The 14,834-nt window shown below is 43.2% G+C and overlaps 2 protein-coding genes across 3 annotated transcripts in view; one reads left to right on the top strand and one right to left on the bottom strand.

The window, feature by feature from the left end:
• The window catches only part of plekhh1 (pleckstrin homology domain containing, family H (with MyTH4 domain) member 1), a 163,406-nt gene that overhangs the window by 57,155 nt on the left and 91,417 nt on the right, over window positions 1-14,834 (top strand). The window lies entirely within an intron of this gene.
• Window positions 2,404-7,083, bottom strand: zfp36l1a (zinc finger protein 36, C3H type-like 1a). Its single transcript, XM_046412125.1, has 2 exons — window positions 6,865-7,083; window positions 2,404-5,665 (listed from the first exon to the last, which is right to left on the bottom strand). Exons 1-2 carry the CDS (start codon window positions 6,913-6,915, stop codon window positions 4,598-4,600), a joined length of 1,119 nt encoding a protein of 372 aa, XP_046268081.1. The 5' UTR covers window positions 6,916-7,083; the 3' UTR covers window positions 2,404-4,597.

The raw sequence follows: 14,834 nt of genomic DNA, 5'->3' as shown, positions 1-14,834 counted from the left end.
TTCCATATTGGAAAGTAATCTGTGACAAAATGCTGAATGTAATGGAAGCTTTTTTTCTTTTTCTTTTTTTTTTTTTTTGACAAATATCAAAGAGCAGACAAGCTCCCCCACCTCTCCACCACATTCAAACCTGTTGCCACTTCCTGGTACCTCATCTCAAGGTGTCTCTATACAGAGACACCACACAAACAGGAAACAGCCCTTTTTCGTGTCCCTCAAACTGCATGCAGTTAGAGTTCTTCTGAAAGGGTGCAGCGAGAAAGGAAGGTGTGAACCAGTCATACTCACCTGGTTTAGTTCGAGATAAAGGGACCCTTTGCTTATATTTCTTTTCTTTTGACCAAAATGTACGAAAAGTGGCAAACCTTCCCTTTGTCAAGTCTTGCACATTTAATTAAAAATATTGACATGAGTATAAACATTTTTAATGCACCAAATGAGAGAGTATTTTTGTGTTATATGGACTATGATCAAATAAATCCTTTTTTTATTTGCCAAAAAGTCATTGACAGTCAAAGAATTGCATGGCTATCCTTTATAGCAAAGTTAGTAGAGGTGAGAAAACAATGGTGTGATAAAACAACAAGTGTGTTTTTGAGCTGTTAAAAGAGGGCCTGTGGTCCCCAGGACTTGGTGAAGCATGCTTGCTTTTGCAGCTGCAGTATCACCCTGAATTCGAATAATTATTTTACTCAAGTAACCTCAAAAGCTCCTTCAGCTACATTTGTGTAACCCACCTGCATTGATCATTATTGATCATTTCTTTAAAATGAAGTGAGGATTTTTTTAACCGCGTGTCATGACCTGCTCTTCGGTTTTCAGTTTGCTGCACGTGTGTTGTGGGATTTTTAACTTTCTCTTCTTTTAAACTGCAGTGAGTGATTAATAGTGAGTAATCATCATTGCTCACCGGCACCTATCTGGAATAATCTAAAAAAAAAAAACAACAACATAAGTTTGGTTGACTGTTTCCCTGTCGGACTTACTGGTGTGCACAGATGTGGGTGAGGTGACACATGGAGTGAAATCAGGCCCTCAGCAGGCAGCCTGTGTATTCCCAAACGGGGCTGGGAGGGTGGGGAGGGAGTAAAGGAACAAGACAAGCATCTAAAAGGCCCAGGTTGTCCTGCAATAAAGCAACAAGGAGGCCTCCATGGGTCAGCTGTGACGGGTCAGCACCCACCATTGTACAGAGGGAAGGGAGTTCCTGTTCCAGCTCGTTTTTGCAATCTGAGAGAATATAAACATGGACAGACGGAAGTGTCCAGACAGCGAGCGAAAGCAGAAGCAGTGTGGATGTTGAGTGGAGCGTATGATGGTGAAGCTACAGTATGTTGTTTTTGAAATCAAACACCACTCTGCTTGTACTAATGGTGAAATAGATATGATTATCTACGTTTATTTATGTAAATTAGATAAAATTCACCACATATGCTGTATGTTTTCTTAACCCTATCAGTCTGAAAATCTGTGACACAATTGTTTGTCCCACGTGTACCAGGAATATCCTCACACACTGATCGATCAGCTTACTCTTAACCTCAGGATCACTGATCAGGTTGATAACCTCCACAGGTCATACCTTTTTATTCTTAGAAACGTAATGGTTACAGTCCCCCGATCAATATTTCTGCTGAAACCAGGAGTGTCGTGTCTTTGCGTAACCAAATCTGCTCAATCAGAGTTTGATCATCTCCAGGTCAATACCCCTAACTGCTCTCAGTGCAGTTCACCAATCAACTTGCACCACCATGAAACTCCCTTTAGTTCTGCATTATGCACAGAGAAGCACAGCCAGTGGGTCTGTTTTATTAAACATTTCCTCTATGTATGATTTTATCTTTAAATATAACATTTGTAACGGTATGCTTTCCCTTCAGATGAAGCAATTTTCAAAGTCTGAGCAGTGGCCTCAGCTTTTTTAGTCTGTTTTTGTTAACATTTTGGCAAACTGACATAATTTAAAAATATCTGGAATTAGCTACTAGCAGTTTCCATTTGAGGTGTACTGACAACTGCAGCTGGATTATTTTGACACATAACAAAACTTAAACATGAGATGATTCTCAGACATGTTTTCAAGTTATATGAAACATGTTTTTTTTCTATGATTTCTCAGTGACTTTATGCAATATACCTCCTAGTTTGTAAACCTGTGATAAAGCAACTTAAAATCCCTACAGGTCTGAATTATGTTAATGTTAAAATAGCCAGTCTCTTATAATGCTGCGCAGAATAAGGTGATATACGAGAGGCTCCATTTGAAGTTGAAATATTAAGCAACCTGATCAAACAGGCCTTGGAAACTTCATCCTCATTGCACAGATTTGAAAGGATCTGATTTTTTAACTGTATAAGGTTTCTGATATCCCATTAAAACTTTGTAGACAACTCATTAGACAGTTTCACTTTTCCAAAAATATGGGGTTTATTGACTTAACTGCAATCAATACTTACAAAAGAGGAAAAAAAAACAGGTTTTCATATAAACTCACAGAAATTACTGTAGTGAAAAAAAAAAACATGGCTGAAAAAAATACATTCAACTGTTTTACTTTCTTTGTGTCAAAATCTGTTCCCCTCTTCCAAACACGTGAAGGCAACACAGAACACGTGACTTAAAAAAAAAATTAACTGTCCTCCATTATCAAATATAAAAAGGCAGAGCGAAGCCTTAGCTACCTGGAATGTATTAAATGAGGCACTTGGTCAAAGGGGGGAGGGAGGGGGGCAAGCAAGTGCATCAAGCATCTGATCAAATTAAAAACAAAATAACTTTCCTCAACCCATTTGGTCACAGCTATTGCTTGTATAACAGACTGGGCAAGAACATTACCGACATTTCAACATTACCACTGTAACTTGGAGACTCTCCTAAACCAGTGATGTGGGAGGTCTTTCAGCACCCCTTAACGTCCACCATCAACCCAAGAGCTGAACCAATGTCATAACAGTTAGCTACTGTTACTGTCAGATTACTGTAGGATGTGAGGGGGAAAATGTCAGGAATGAATACAAGCAAATCTATGTTTAGATGGAATTGCAGTCCAATAAGAGGGAGTAAGAAAAAAAGTACAATAAATAATCAAAACGCAAAACATCTTTTTTTGCATTTTTTTTTTGCTTTAAATTAAGTTTCATTTTGACAAAGTGTAGTTGCAGAACAAGTCATTGAAGTACAATATATTAACTGTGAAAAAAGGAAAACTGACAAAAACGTCTTCACAATCTTTAGATTAATATGGAAGATCATAATTTAACATAAAAGAAAATATATTCTATTGTTCATTATCCAGATAAATACAAAACAAAATTAACAAAAAATGCATATGATCACCAATAAATATGTTCTGATAAGTTAAATAAGCAGTGACAAGCAAACCTTCTGTCTGGAAAGTTTCTCAAACAATAATAACCGTAATAATAACATTAATAAAAAATAATTATCAAATAAAGAAAGCAAAAGGGATGTAATGAGTACAGAGTGCTCCTCGGAGCAGGTTCTAAAGTCGGGGGAGAACTAAAGTAAAATAGCTTGGAGATCCGATCTTGTCAAGTCGCAGGATGTATAACTGCACCATGGGAATGCTGGAATTCCCCAGATCGTCGAGGATGAAGGGGGAAGGCAGGGTTGAGAGGCGGGGCAAAGTCTTACAGGTTTAATGATCAGTTTGATATCAAGACTTCCTTCCCAAAAACAAAAACAAAAAAAAAAAAGAGCCAGTGACCAGCAACAGGAGGAGAAAACTCAGAAGAGAGGGTGGGGTGGGGGGGGCATAACCAACTTCCAGTTCAAAGTCCTTCCTGCACACTCACCCAGTCCACAATTACATAAGACGAGGCTTGTGAAGAACTGTGACCGAGGGGTGGGGTGGGGGTCGAGGAAGGGGAGGGGAGGGGGTGGGGGGCAAATGAGAAAGAACCAAAAACAGTAGTCCATTCACCCTAAACACATGCAGAAACCGCCCCAGGCACTTTTTCTTTTTAAAAACGATTCATATCTTTTCAGGGTCTTTATTTTTTTTTTTTCATCCTTTTGTCTTAACTCAGTCTGTAAAAAAACGGCTGCAGTACACCTACAGTTATGTTAGTGAGCATCCTCTAGCTAGCTCAGGGGAAGTGGTATCATCAGGGAGGAAAGGGGTTTAGGGAGGGGTGGGGTTGAGGGTGGGGGGGGGGGGGGGGCTAGTGCAATGCACACCCCTTTCCAAGGCCACTTGTGCTGCTACACATTCAAGAACAAACGAAGAAGAAAAAGAAACAAAACAAAACAAACGAAAAAAACAAGTGGCACCTGGCAAACAGTCAATTCTTGTTCTTGTGATTTTCATTGTTCAATTTCCTCTCCTTTTTTGGCACTATGACACGTGGCATGTTACGTTTGAAGACTTGCTGTGCGGATTGACAAGGATGAAATGATAATTTGAGTTAAGAGAGTTCCCTTAATTGACTACATCCTTACAATGCTAACAAGGAACTAACACGGTGTCTTGTGTAAGGGAGGACAGGGAAGCGTCGGAAAGGGGCAGAGGTAGAGGGGAGTGCCGTGTTCTCTTTGTGTCATCAAACTTTTAAGTCACTGGTGAATACGTGCAGTCTAATCGTCAGAGATGGAGAGGCGGCTGAAGATGGGAAGGCGGCGGGCGGTGTCCAGGGTGGGGGACTCTGAGCCACTCAGGCTGCCTCCAGAGCTGCTCTGGTAGCCCTCCTGGTCTGACAGGGAGTCAGGAGGGCTGGATGGAGACTCGAACATCTGAGGGGACTCCAACATGGGTCTGAAATAGTAAGGCGTGCTTGTTGGAGAGGGTGGTGCAGGGGTGTTGGGCTCTGTGCCTACAGGACCGGCACTGAGGCTGGGCCCAAACAGGTTGGCCAGCTCCTGGCTGGAGTAGGTGAAGGGGTTACTGCTGGGCCAGTCGGAGACCTCGTCAGGGAAGAAGATGGGTGGAGGCGTGACTGAGGTGGGGCTGTCTCTCAGCCCAGCTGAGCTGGAGAAACCTGCAAAGCTGTAGCTGTGCTGCAGTCGAGGCCTTTCCATCTTGTTGGAAGAGTTAAGAGGGGAGGACTGCTGGGGGGGTCCACGGCGCTCCTCAGCATTGTGGATGAAATGGCAGCGAGGCCCGTATGGGCAGAATCCGATGGTGTGGAAGGTGCGGCACAGCTCGGTTTTGTATTTGGGGTGGCGGCTCAGGCTGCGCAGTTCATGGATTCCGTGAGCAAACTGGCATTTGTCGCCATACTTGCAGGAACCGTTCTCCTCAAAGGGCCTACAAAGCTCCGTCTTGTAACGGCTGGAGTTCACTTGGCTGCTGCCGCTGGTGGGACTGGCAGGGCCCAGGCACTTGTTGAGGAGCCTCTCTCCTGTCTCAGAGAAGGAGCGGTCTCGCAGGCGGTTCTCCTTGTTGTTGCTGGCATTGCCAACCCCTGAGATGAGTGAGGAGTGGTCCGCTGCCTTCAGGCTGTTCAGAAACTGGTTCTGATTGAACTTTGTGTTGCTGACTGAGTGCCGCCGCTGGTACACGTTTCCCACTGAGGGAGATCCCACCACCTTCCTGTCCAGCAGGGCTCCGGCGGGGCTGGAGATGGGCACATTGGTGCCAGTGCAAGGGACAGACATGGGATGGGGAGCACCCAGGTTGTTGTTGTAGCTGAGCAGTTTGTTGTTCTGGGGGAGGGAAAAAAAAAAACAAAAAACAAACACATATTAGAAAGAAAACTTACATATTCACCTGCACTGACAGTCAATGATTTGAACAGGAGCTGGTGGGATGAGAGCAAAAGCCTGGTCTTGCATGACTATGTTCTCTGTTGGCTCTGACACATGAGCGGATATGGGCCTATAGAACAGCAGCTGGTTTGGCAAGTTGCCCTGGTTAGGAATGTGTGCCTGTTTAGTAAATGGAGCAGCAGCGGCAGCACATGCGAGGCCAGAGAGCCGCTGGTAGCTACAAAGAGGCTGCAGCACTTTGAAAGATAAAGAAAGTGGCAAAGCATCCCGCTGAATTACAAAGGAAAACTCATCTGCTTTTCCATACACTTCCAAATTAGAGGAGATCACCGGTGAGTCACTGATTTACACCATAAAAGCGACCAGGGGATAAAATCCTAACAACAGCGAGGGGGGGAGAAAAAAAAACGCAGCTTTGTGGAAGAAACCCGACACTGAAAACATGAAAATGTATGCAAACGATAACAGTCCAGTGACATTAACGAACCAGAGAGCCGTTACGACTTTGAAAACGAGTTACTTCCCAACAACTATTAAGGTTAAACGCGGTTAGTCATATGAACACTTTCATAGGAGCAGCAGCAGCAGCAGCAGGGGGAAAAAGCCTGACAAATCTGGTGAATGATTAGCGAGCATGTGGCTGCATTGTGAGGAGTATTAAAACTGGCGCAAAACTGGCCCCCCGTGTAAAGAAGGATAACACACATTAACTGCAGCAAACTTTCAGCGTCCATCTGCACTCGAAACTGCACCGTAGCCGGTAAGAAAAGCTATAAAACGCGAGGCTGGCTGATGTGGCACAAGCTGAATATGCAACATTTCTAACAACTGTTGAGTTAACGTTCAAGTTACCGCCAGGGCTTCGGCCACAGTTTAACGCAAGTAGCGTCGACGTACAGACCACATACTGAGGCTGGAATAAGTAAACGATCGATCGATTCAAAGCGAAGCGGAAAACGAACAAAAACAAAACAAAAGTTCAAATCAAAACAGCAAAAACAAACAGCCTCCACAGTGGCGCGTCACGGCTGAGGGCCGCGGGCATGCAGCTCATCATTCCTCCACAGGGGCTAACTCACTGCGGCTAACAGGCTAACGAGAAAAGACCAGAGAGGGGAAAAAAGTTGTGAAGGTACCTTGTTGATGACTTCGAAGTCGAAGAAAGGCGACACCACGGCTGTGGTCATCTTTGCAGCGACCAGAGTTAACTCAAAAGTAGTTTAAAAAAAAAAAAAACCAACCAAACTGTGCTTGTTAGAAAGTTGCGCAGGTCTGCTGAGTTTCTGATTTGCGGCTCCTGCGTATTTTTGACCCAGCAGAACTCCCCCTCTGCCCTGCACCAGCACCGACATTTGCTTTATAATCCTGTGCAGGAGGAGCCTCAAGCGCTGGGCGTCAACTTTCAGTTAACTTTTTTTTTTCTTCCTCTTCTGCGGGGACAAACATGCAGTGGTTTGTCAGTTTGTTTGAGATTACTACACTGTAGCACGCAGTATGAATACTAAACAGACGGCTTTCATTTCTGAGTAAGATGGGCCTATTGTAAAAGTATCTGTTTTTTTATTTGAATCTTCATCTCTGTAGTAAAGCAGTTTGTTAGTTTATCATATACCCTAAATATACTTTTTACCCTCAGGATCATATACTTGTTCTGTTTAGTAACTTTTTTTAAAAGAGAAATGTTGTCTTAACCTTAAGTAAATCTATACAAATAAAACTAAGTCAGTGTCATTAGATGGCAGAATGAATGAAGATTACAACTTTAATTTCCTTCTTTCTCTAAAGGAGTCTGGTTGGTACTTAAACAGTCTGAAGTTGTTTACTGGGAGGTGCTACACTGTCCTCAGGGTTTCAGCTACCATCCACTACTCTGTAATTAATTTACTCTTAATTGCTGGACTGTAACGTCACTTGTGGGACTTTCCGGTGAATTGAGGGAGCCAGTGCTTTTAACTCTTTCCCCACCACAGCTATTTCCCCAGTAGACCCCTCTTTCTCTTTCAGTTTGTTTTTTACCATTGCTCTCACAGCTCCTCTCCCCTTCCTTTACCAGCAGGTATAACTCTGCCCTCCCGAGCTGAGTATGATATGCATGGATGCATGTGTCATTCCACGATAATTTGATATGAGTGATCTCACCAGACTAAACCACAGCCAGTCACAATGACGCTTGCAGCCACATATGAAAGAGCTGGCCTGCAGAGAGTGAAACCTATACAAATCTATTGTGGTCCATCGTCTTCCTCGCTCCCAACCCGCCCTCTAAATCCATGACAGAGCAGCCATCGGCCATGTGCAGAGTCAATGTCAGGGTTGGGTTGCAATAGAAAAGAAAGGCAAGGCTGGGGGGAGAAGAAAAGGAGCTGTTAACAAAAAAAAAAAGGTTGGAGCTGGAGGAGGGGATGATGGCGTGAGGGGGAGATTTATGGGGGACGTTTATTACTACACAGCGCTGCCCCGGGGAGGTGAGGGAAGAGGGGTGGGGAGGGAGAGGCAAAACATTCCCTTTCCCCTTCCTCCTCTCTGCCTATACAGAAGCCACACAGGGGGTGGAGAGCTTTGTCTCACTGCGAGCAGCCATGGAGGAGGCAGGAGAACTTGTACTGAAATGCTGAATGTAGTTAAGATACGAGCACAACTTCTCTTCATTTCAGACAAAGTTCTGATCAAGGTCTTGCTCCATTTTTTAAAAAAAATTCTTTTTATTTATTATTTTTTTTTATGATGTGTTACTCTCCTCATGCTTTGAGAAAAGTGTGGATGTAACTTCATGGAATGACTGAGATATTCTGGTCAGTGAAGAATGAGGGTGTGTGTGTTTTAACATAAAAAGAGTTTTTACGAGCCGGGGCTGTGTGGAGTAATCTCCCCCTGGAGTGTTTTCACAGACGACAGGGTGGGATGGCAGACTTGCTGGAAATCACGTCTGCAGTTCAAAGGCCCTGTCACTGATTGATTAAGTAGATCAGATCGATTGCCCCCCTTTGAGGAAAAAGCAGGGAGGTAAGAGGGGTATCTCTGCTTTTTTTTATTCCCCAGCATTGTTAAGAAAAGCTCTAACTGGTGTGAAATGACGCAAAAAACTCATTATAAGTCACACACACACACAGCTTTTTTGCACTACAGTTTATGAATCGGGGTCGCGGCTGTGATGTTGGAGCAAAGACACTCTGGGGCAGATTTGAACTCTACAAGGTCAGCGGTGGCTCAAAACTTGACAACAAGCCGCTGACTCTGATGGAAATGTTTTCTTTACTGGGCCTTGTCCTCAAGAAGCCTCGCGCACTGCAGTTGTTTGCTTTAATACCCTTAGATGTATTGTGCCTTGCTGACATTATGCGATGCAGTTAGCATTCCAGGTTTAGGAGGAGGCACCTGTTTCCTGCCAAAATGAAAATGTGAAACAAACAAAAAGTCAGGCTGCTCTCTCAGAGGATCGCGTCAGATGTGCTCTTGTTCTGAACCGTCAACAGTGCGAGCAGACATCATTTTGACACAGTGCCCTGCAGATGTTACCACACACTGCTTGACTTGTCACTTTTTAACATATGGGTTCGCTAACAGGTAATATTAGTTGAAATGCATGTAGACATCTGGGATTTGCCAACTCAAATCCTTCTACTTCTTTGGTGTTATGTTTTCCCTTTAAAACGTGAAGGCATTTCGGGGTGTAGGCTGGACTCTGCGTAAGAATACTCAGAAAACAGGTTATGCAGTATTCACTTAAAGGTGTTTGAAATTCACTGTCTGAGAAAATTACTGTGAAATTAGGGTTGCAGGTGAAGAATGAATTCGATTGTGATTCCTGTTTGGCCCGTCAAATGTCAGAAAATAGTGAAAAGTGCTCGTCTGTAACTCAAGATGATCTTTCCAAATGTCTTTTTTCCCCCCGTTTTTGTCAATTAAGCAGTACATAAATGAAGTATGTTCAATGTACTATCAAAGAAGCATCTCCCAAATTAAAAGCTGGTACTAGAGAATGTTTACTGTTTTTGCTTGAAGAACGACTGTGGCGATTACCAGAGTAGTTGCATTTTCTTATATTTCTGTTGATTGACAAATAGATAAAAGGACTAATTGTTTCAACTCTGAGTTTAAGTGTATGCCGTCACAACTTGTAAAAAAGCGAAAGATGGAATATTTATGAGATTTTCCTGCCCAGTCCTCAAAGTAAATCTCAGCACCTCATCCAGGATTTTCCACTCACTGTTGACAGAGTCGAGTTCATTTCTGCAGATTTGTTGCTCCTCGAGGTCAGGACTGTCCTCCTCTGGCTTGCAGGCCCTATCAGTCTCTGTTGAGGCTGCAGTTAGTCACTCCTCGGCCTCTGCTGGATTTCTGCCTCCTGCGCTGTCGACTGATGACCCCTCCCCAGAAGGGAGGATGAGGATGAGGTTTGAGGTCACTGATAAGGTTTAAGTGGGATGACTGGATGTTAAATTTTTTTTATCTAACTGAACAGGAGTTGAAAGAAGTCACGGAGAAGAACAACAAATTGGAAGCAGCAACAGTTTGCTGTAGTTCCTCCTCACGGCCAATGGAGGGCAGAGTTCTTCCTTTGTCCTTTTGTGGCAGCATTTCCTATTTACTCCCCTCTATTATACAGTATTTAAAGTGTCACCTTGTGTTGTTAAATCACGAATTTAGATGATCAGAATGGTTACACCACGAGTGAGAATTTCTAAGATTAGACGGGCAGGTCAGCACAGTCAAACACAGTTCTTCCCTTGTGTGGCTTTGAGGTGAATTAGGACACAGCACAAGCCTGTGTATTGTGTAATCAGCCTTTCCACTGACACACTAACTCACTGGCTTTATACATAGCAAATAGACTTATCAGCAAAACACAAATGCTCTCAAGCTGTGCTACTTCACATCTTTCCTACGCCAATCACTGACTCATTAGAAGTGAATGAAGTAGTATTTTTACTGCCTCATGGTACATTGTGTATGTTCTGGGGACTGATAGTTGTCAAGAAATAGCTGTTTGCCACACACTGGCATTAATCATTTCTTATAAAGTTAATTTTCCGAATGAAGTATCGGTTTTGGAAAAGAAAGCAGTATACCCCCCCCCCCCCCCTACACACACACTTGCATTTTCAGTTCCACAACACTGAGATGTATTACTGACTGTAAGTGGAACATTGCCTCTTCACTAGAAATGTATTTTGTGTGTTGAATATTTCAGTGAAAATATTACCTAATTATTACACACACACTTATGTCGTGGTGGAAGATCAGATCCTTTGCTCCTTTGAGCACAAGAAGCATCAATATACAGAAAAATGATGGTGATTCTTTAAACCATCATATATTTCCTCATTTAATCACTAAACTGGATGCTTCAGTATGTAAAATCCATTTTGCTGTTGTAGTTGGTTTATGTACTGATACTTGAACATATAACCATACGAGGTTCATGTATTTATCATTATATAACACAGGGCAGTACAACAAAATACAAGTTCTTCTATGATACAACCCAAAACAAAAACCATATAAACAGATGAATAGAATATGCACCATATTTCAGCTCCAAGTTGAAATGAAGTTGATATATTTTTGCCAAAACCTAAACCCAACTGCTGCGAAGCTGAGAAATAAATGTAGTGGATTAAAAAGTACAGAGTGGCATAAAATAAAAAAATTCAAGTAAGGTAACAAGTACCAAAAAATGCACTGTTGTTATATTTACAGTTCTTCTTGCTATTTGAAGCATGAAATATTAGATAAAACTCCTAAATAAATCTATAGCTTGCTTAACACTCATATAACTTCCCTTTTCTTCCCATCATATGAGCACTTCTTTCGAAACACTGACAGGACAGCTACTCAGCCTGCTGACTGTTGAGCAACCAGCAAGTCAAGAGAAGCCGAGCTGGAGCTGAATGAGGTTTGATTTCTTGAGTATGCTGTCATGCGTCGGCCCACGTCCGCTGTGACAATGCGTGGGTTTACTCTTTCTGTGTACATTCTCTTCCCCACATCCCAATTTGTGTGATCCGGTTAAGCTTTGACAGCCAGGACACCATGATTGCCTTCCTTTCATGTCTCATGGTATGTTTGCCATATTCATATGGGAGGACTGTGGTCATCTTGCAGGGTGAAACTAGGCTCAGAGGAAGAGGGTGAGGAAAAGAGACAGAGAGAAAGAGGGAGGGAGGAAAATAAGAACTAGCAGCGATTAATTGTCCATAAGAGTAGCCACAGCATTGTTAGTGGTGAACCACCAGCTGCTCTTGCTGATGTTGTTCCCATGAATCGCTCCAATATGCCCATCCACTCCACTTCCATTGCCCTTCATCTCACACTGGGTGGGATGCGGCATCATTTTCAAGGCTTGGCTCATTTGGATCGCTTTGACACGTCACATCATTGCAATCACGACCAGAGTTCAAAACAAACACCATCTTGGAAATGAAAGTCTTTGACCGCGTCGCTGCCAGTTCGCAGCGAAATAGAAGAAGAATAATGATGTTTTGGTTAAATGCGAGGTTGCAAAAATAGCAGCAAAACAAGAGAGTGAGGGGTCTGCATTTAAAGGAGATTTACTGTCCAATTCTCTGCTGACATGCCAGTCTCTAGAGGAGGGCTGTATTTAGAACGAAAGGCCAGCTTCCTCCTCTGACTTCCTGACCCGTGTTTCCTGAGGAACAATCTCTGGGTCTGTGCAGAGGGCTTATGGGAAGGCAGAGTTTGGTTTTCCGTTCGCACATTATGACGTCGCAAAGGAAGACACATAGGTCAGAGTCATCAATAGGAATGAGATGATGGTCACAGCTATATGATATATAAGATGGTGCAGAGATGGCAGATGATATGCATGGAGACTCACATAGAGGCCTAAAGAGGAATCAGCCACTTGTAGTGTCCAGTCTCCCCTCGGGCTCAGTGTGTCTCCACTAGGGACTGGACAGACCTGACCCTGGTCCAGGTGTCATGACCATGCGGCGGGCGCTGAAACGAGATATTCCTCAGCTCCTCACTCAACACCGGAAAAAATCAATGGGCTTTGTATCACGTAGGAACAGTGGAAAGCATTCTTTCAACCAACAAAATCCGGCCCCTGTCCCATCTGTCTCCATTCTCCAGGACTCCCAGACCTCACAACCGGCCCTGTGTGGTCACTCTTGGACTAGAATTACACAGTCCATGTGTCCGGCTCTGGACAATACACAAAAGCAACCGTCCATGTGACCCTGCCCACTTTTCTCACACTTTAGCCCTGCAGATTCATTGAATTGGACGTGTCCTCTCTGCAGTTATTGACGCCCAGATGTCTGTTGAAGAGGATGCACTTCTGACATGGTTGCACCTTGTGTTTACAAACTGTTGTAGGTGAGACTTTGGGAGTTAGGTTTTGATGAAGTGAACTGCTGTGACTTGATGCGTCCGTGGTTCTGATTAAATGACGTTGAGCAGTTAGAATAGGATCGGTTGTTTGTGAGCCGTCCTCGGTCGACCCCGGCGAACATGGTGATGTCAAATTCCTTCTTGTCGTAGGCGTGTGATGATCTATTGTGAAAAACTGTGCTTTTATTGTTACTGTAGCTTTAATTTCAACCTTTTTAGTGTCCCCTTTTACAGCCAGTCCAATACTACGAATTATAGTTATCTGCAGACCACTCGATGAATACATCACTACTGGACATGTTTATTTTGTTCCGTAGTTTGGTTGGTTGAATTTTTTTTCCCCCCTGCTATCACTCTTCATGTTGGAAGTAAACTTCTTGTTAGAGCTTATTATGGAGCCTCTGAGAATTCAACTACAAAACAAATAGAAAAATACATATTCTTAGCTTAGCTTCTTAGCTGGAATAAATTTCCAGATTTGCTAACAAATATTGAGCCTGCATTTGCATCTCATTGATGTATTCAACTGTGTTTTCTGTTTTGATTGAAAGCTCAAGAAAAGCTGCAGGTGGGTGTAGTGGTGAACTCTGTGCCATTAAACAGGTTGCTGTATTGAGAGCTACAGGTGTTTCACTTTTAGCAACAGATTATTCATCTCTGAAACGGCACCTTTGCCTGTCCTCCTGTGAAGAAAAGTCTTGTAATATCTGCTCTTTCTTGTCTTTGGGACCTGTCGTGACTCCCAGAGAGTCACATGAGCTTGTGAAGTATATCCGTCCTCGCTGAAATGGAAAATAATGAGGAAATGAGCAAAACTCAAGGTATGTGGATAAAGATCAAGGAGCCTATGGCAGAAAGATTTCCACACAGGAAAGTAGACAAAGGTTTGAACCACATTTTATGTTCTCAAAGGGGCCAGAATACATCACCATCTTATCTGTTTGATTCTAATTTCACAAAGGCGTCCCCAATCACTCAACAAAAACAACTCTGAGGGATTTTGTGTGATTGCCCACAGTCCAAACACAGCCCAAAATAGAGTTTGATGTCCAAGATGAGTCTAAGCTGCTTCTTTTTCTTCGTTTTTGTAAAGAAAACAACCCTCTGGGTCTTTGAGGCTGGTCCAGTCCAAATGCCCCCAACTGTTCCCCACTCCTCCTCTCCCTCTTTCAGACTGTCTTCTTCCTTGGCAGTGAAAGAAAGTGCAGCTGTGTGGAGTCCTTTGGGCTGAATGAGAAGAATCAGCCCATTTGGTTGACTTTCCTGGCCAAAGCTATAATTTTCTGCTGCCAGGGCCTAACATCCCGGCCAGAGCAGTTCCTGGGCTCCCGCCACTTGTATCCAACAGGACAATGGGGATTGTCCTAAGGCCTTAAAACACACTGGGGTCCAGTAGCCTGTCTGCCAAAATCTTAAGGCATCTACGGTCCAGGCCTAAACCTTCTTAACAAGTCAAGTAGTCCATTTTTTGTTGAAGTTGCTAGGCGTACTTACAGAAAAGCTTCTTGTATTAAGAGTCACGAGAACCAAATGTCATTTTATGTCTCATTTCAATGTATTGGCACTCATTACTCGAAGGAATCTTCAAACAAACGAATTATTTCACCTCACTGGAGTGGTTTTTGCTCTGGATTTAGTAACAATGACATCTGAAAGCTGAATATGACACAAAATGACTTGTCAAGGCAGATGTTTGTTGTAATTTGACCAGTAACACGTGTGCCAGCAAGCTTGCCTGTTTGCGATACGG

Source organism: Scatophagus argus, chromosome 15 (assembly GCF_020382885.2).
Source record: "Scatophagus argus isolate fScaArg1 chromosome 15, fScaArg1.pri, whole genome shotgun sequence".
Lineage (NCBI taxonomy): Eukaryota > Metazoa > Chordata > Actinopteri > Scatophagidae > Scatophagus > Scatophagus argus.
Note: the sequence above shows the minus strand (reverse complement) of the source record. Positions and strands in the feature narration are given on the sequence as shown.

Coding starts and splice junctions, on each gene's coding strand:
- zfp36l1a (XM_046412125.1), bottom strand. CDS start 6,915: ATGACCACAGCCGTGGTGTCGCCTTTCTTCGACTTCGAAGTCATCAAC. Junction 5,666..6,864: donor ACTTCGAAGTCATCAACAAG/GTACCTTCACAA, acceptor TCCCTCCCCCAG/AACAACAAACTGCTCAGCTA.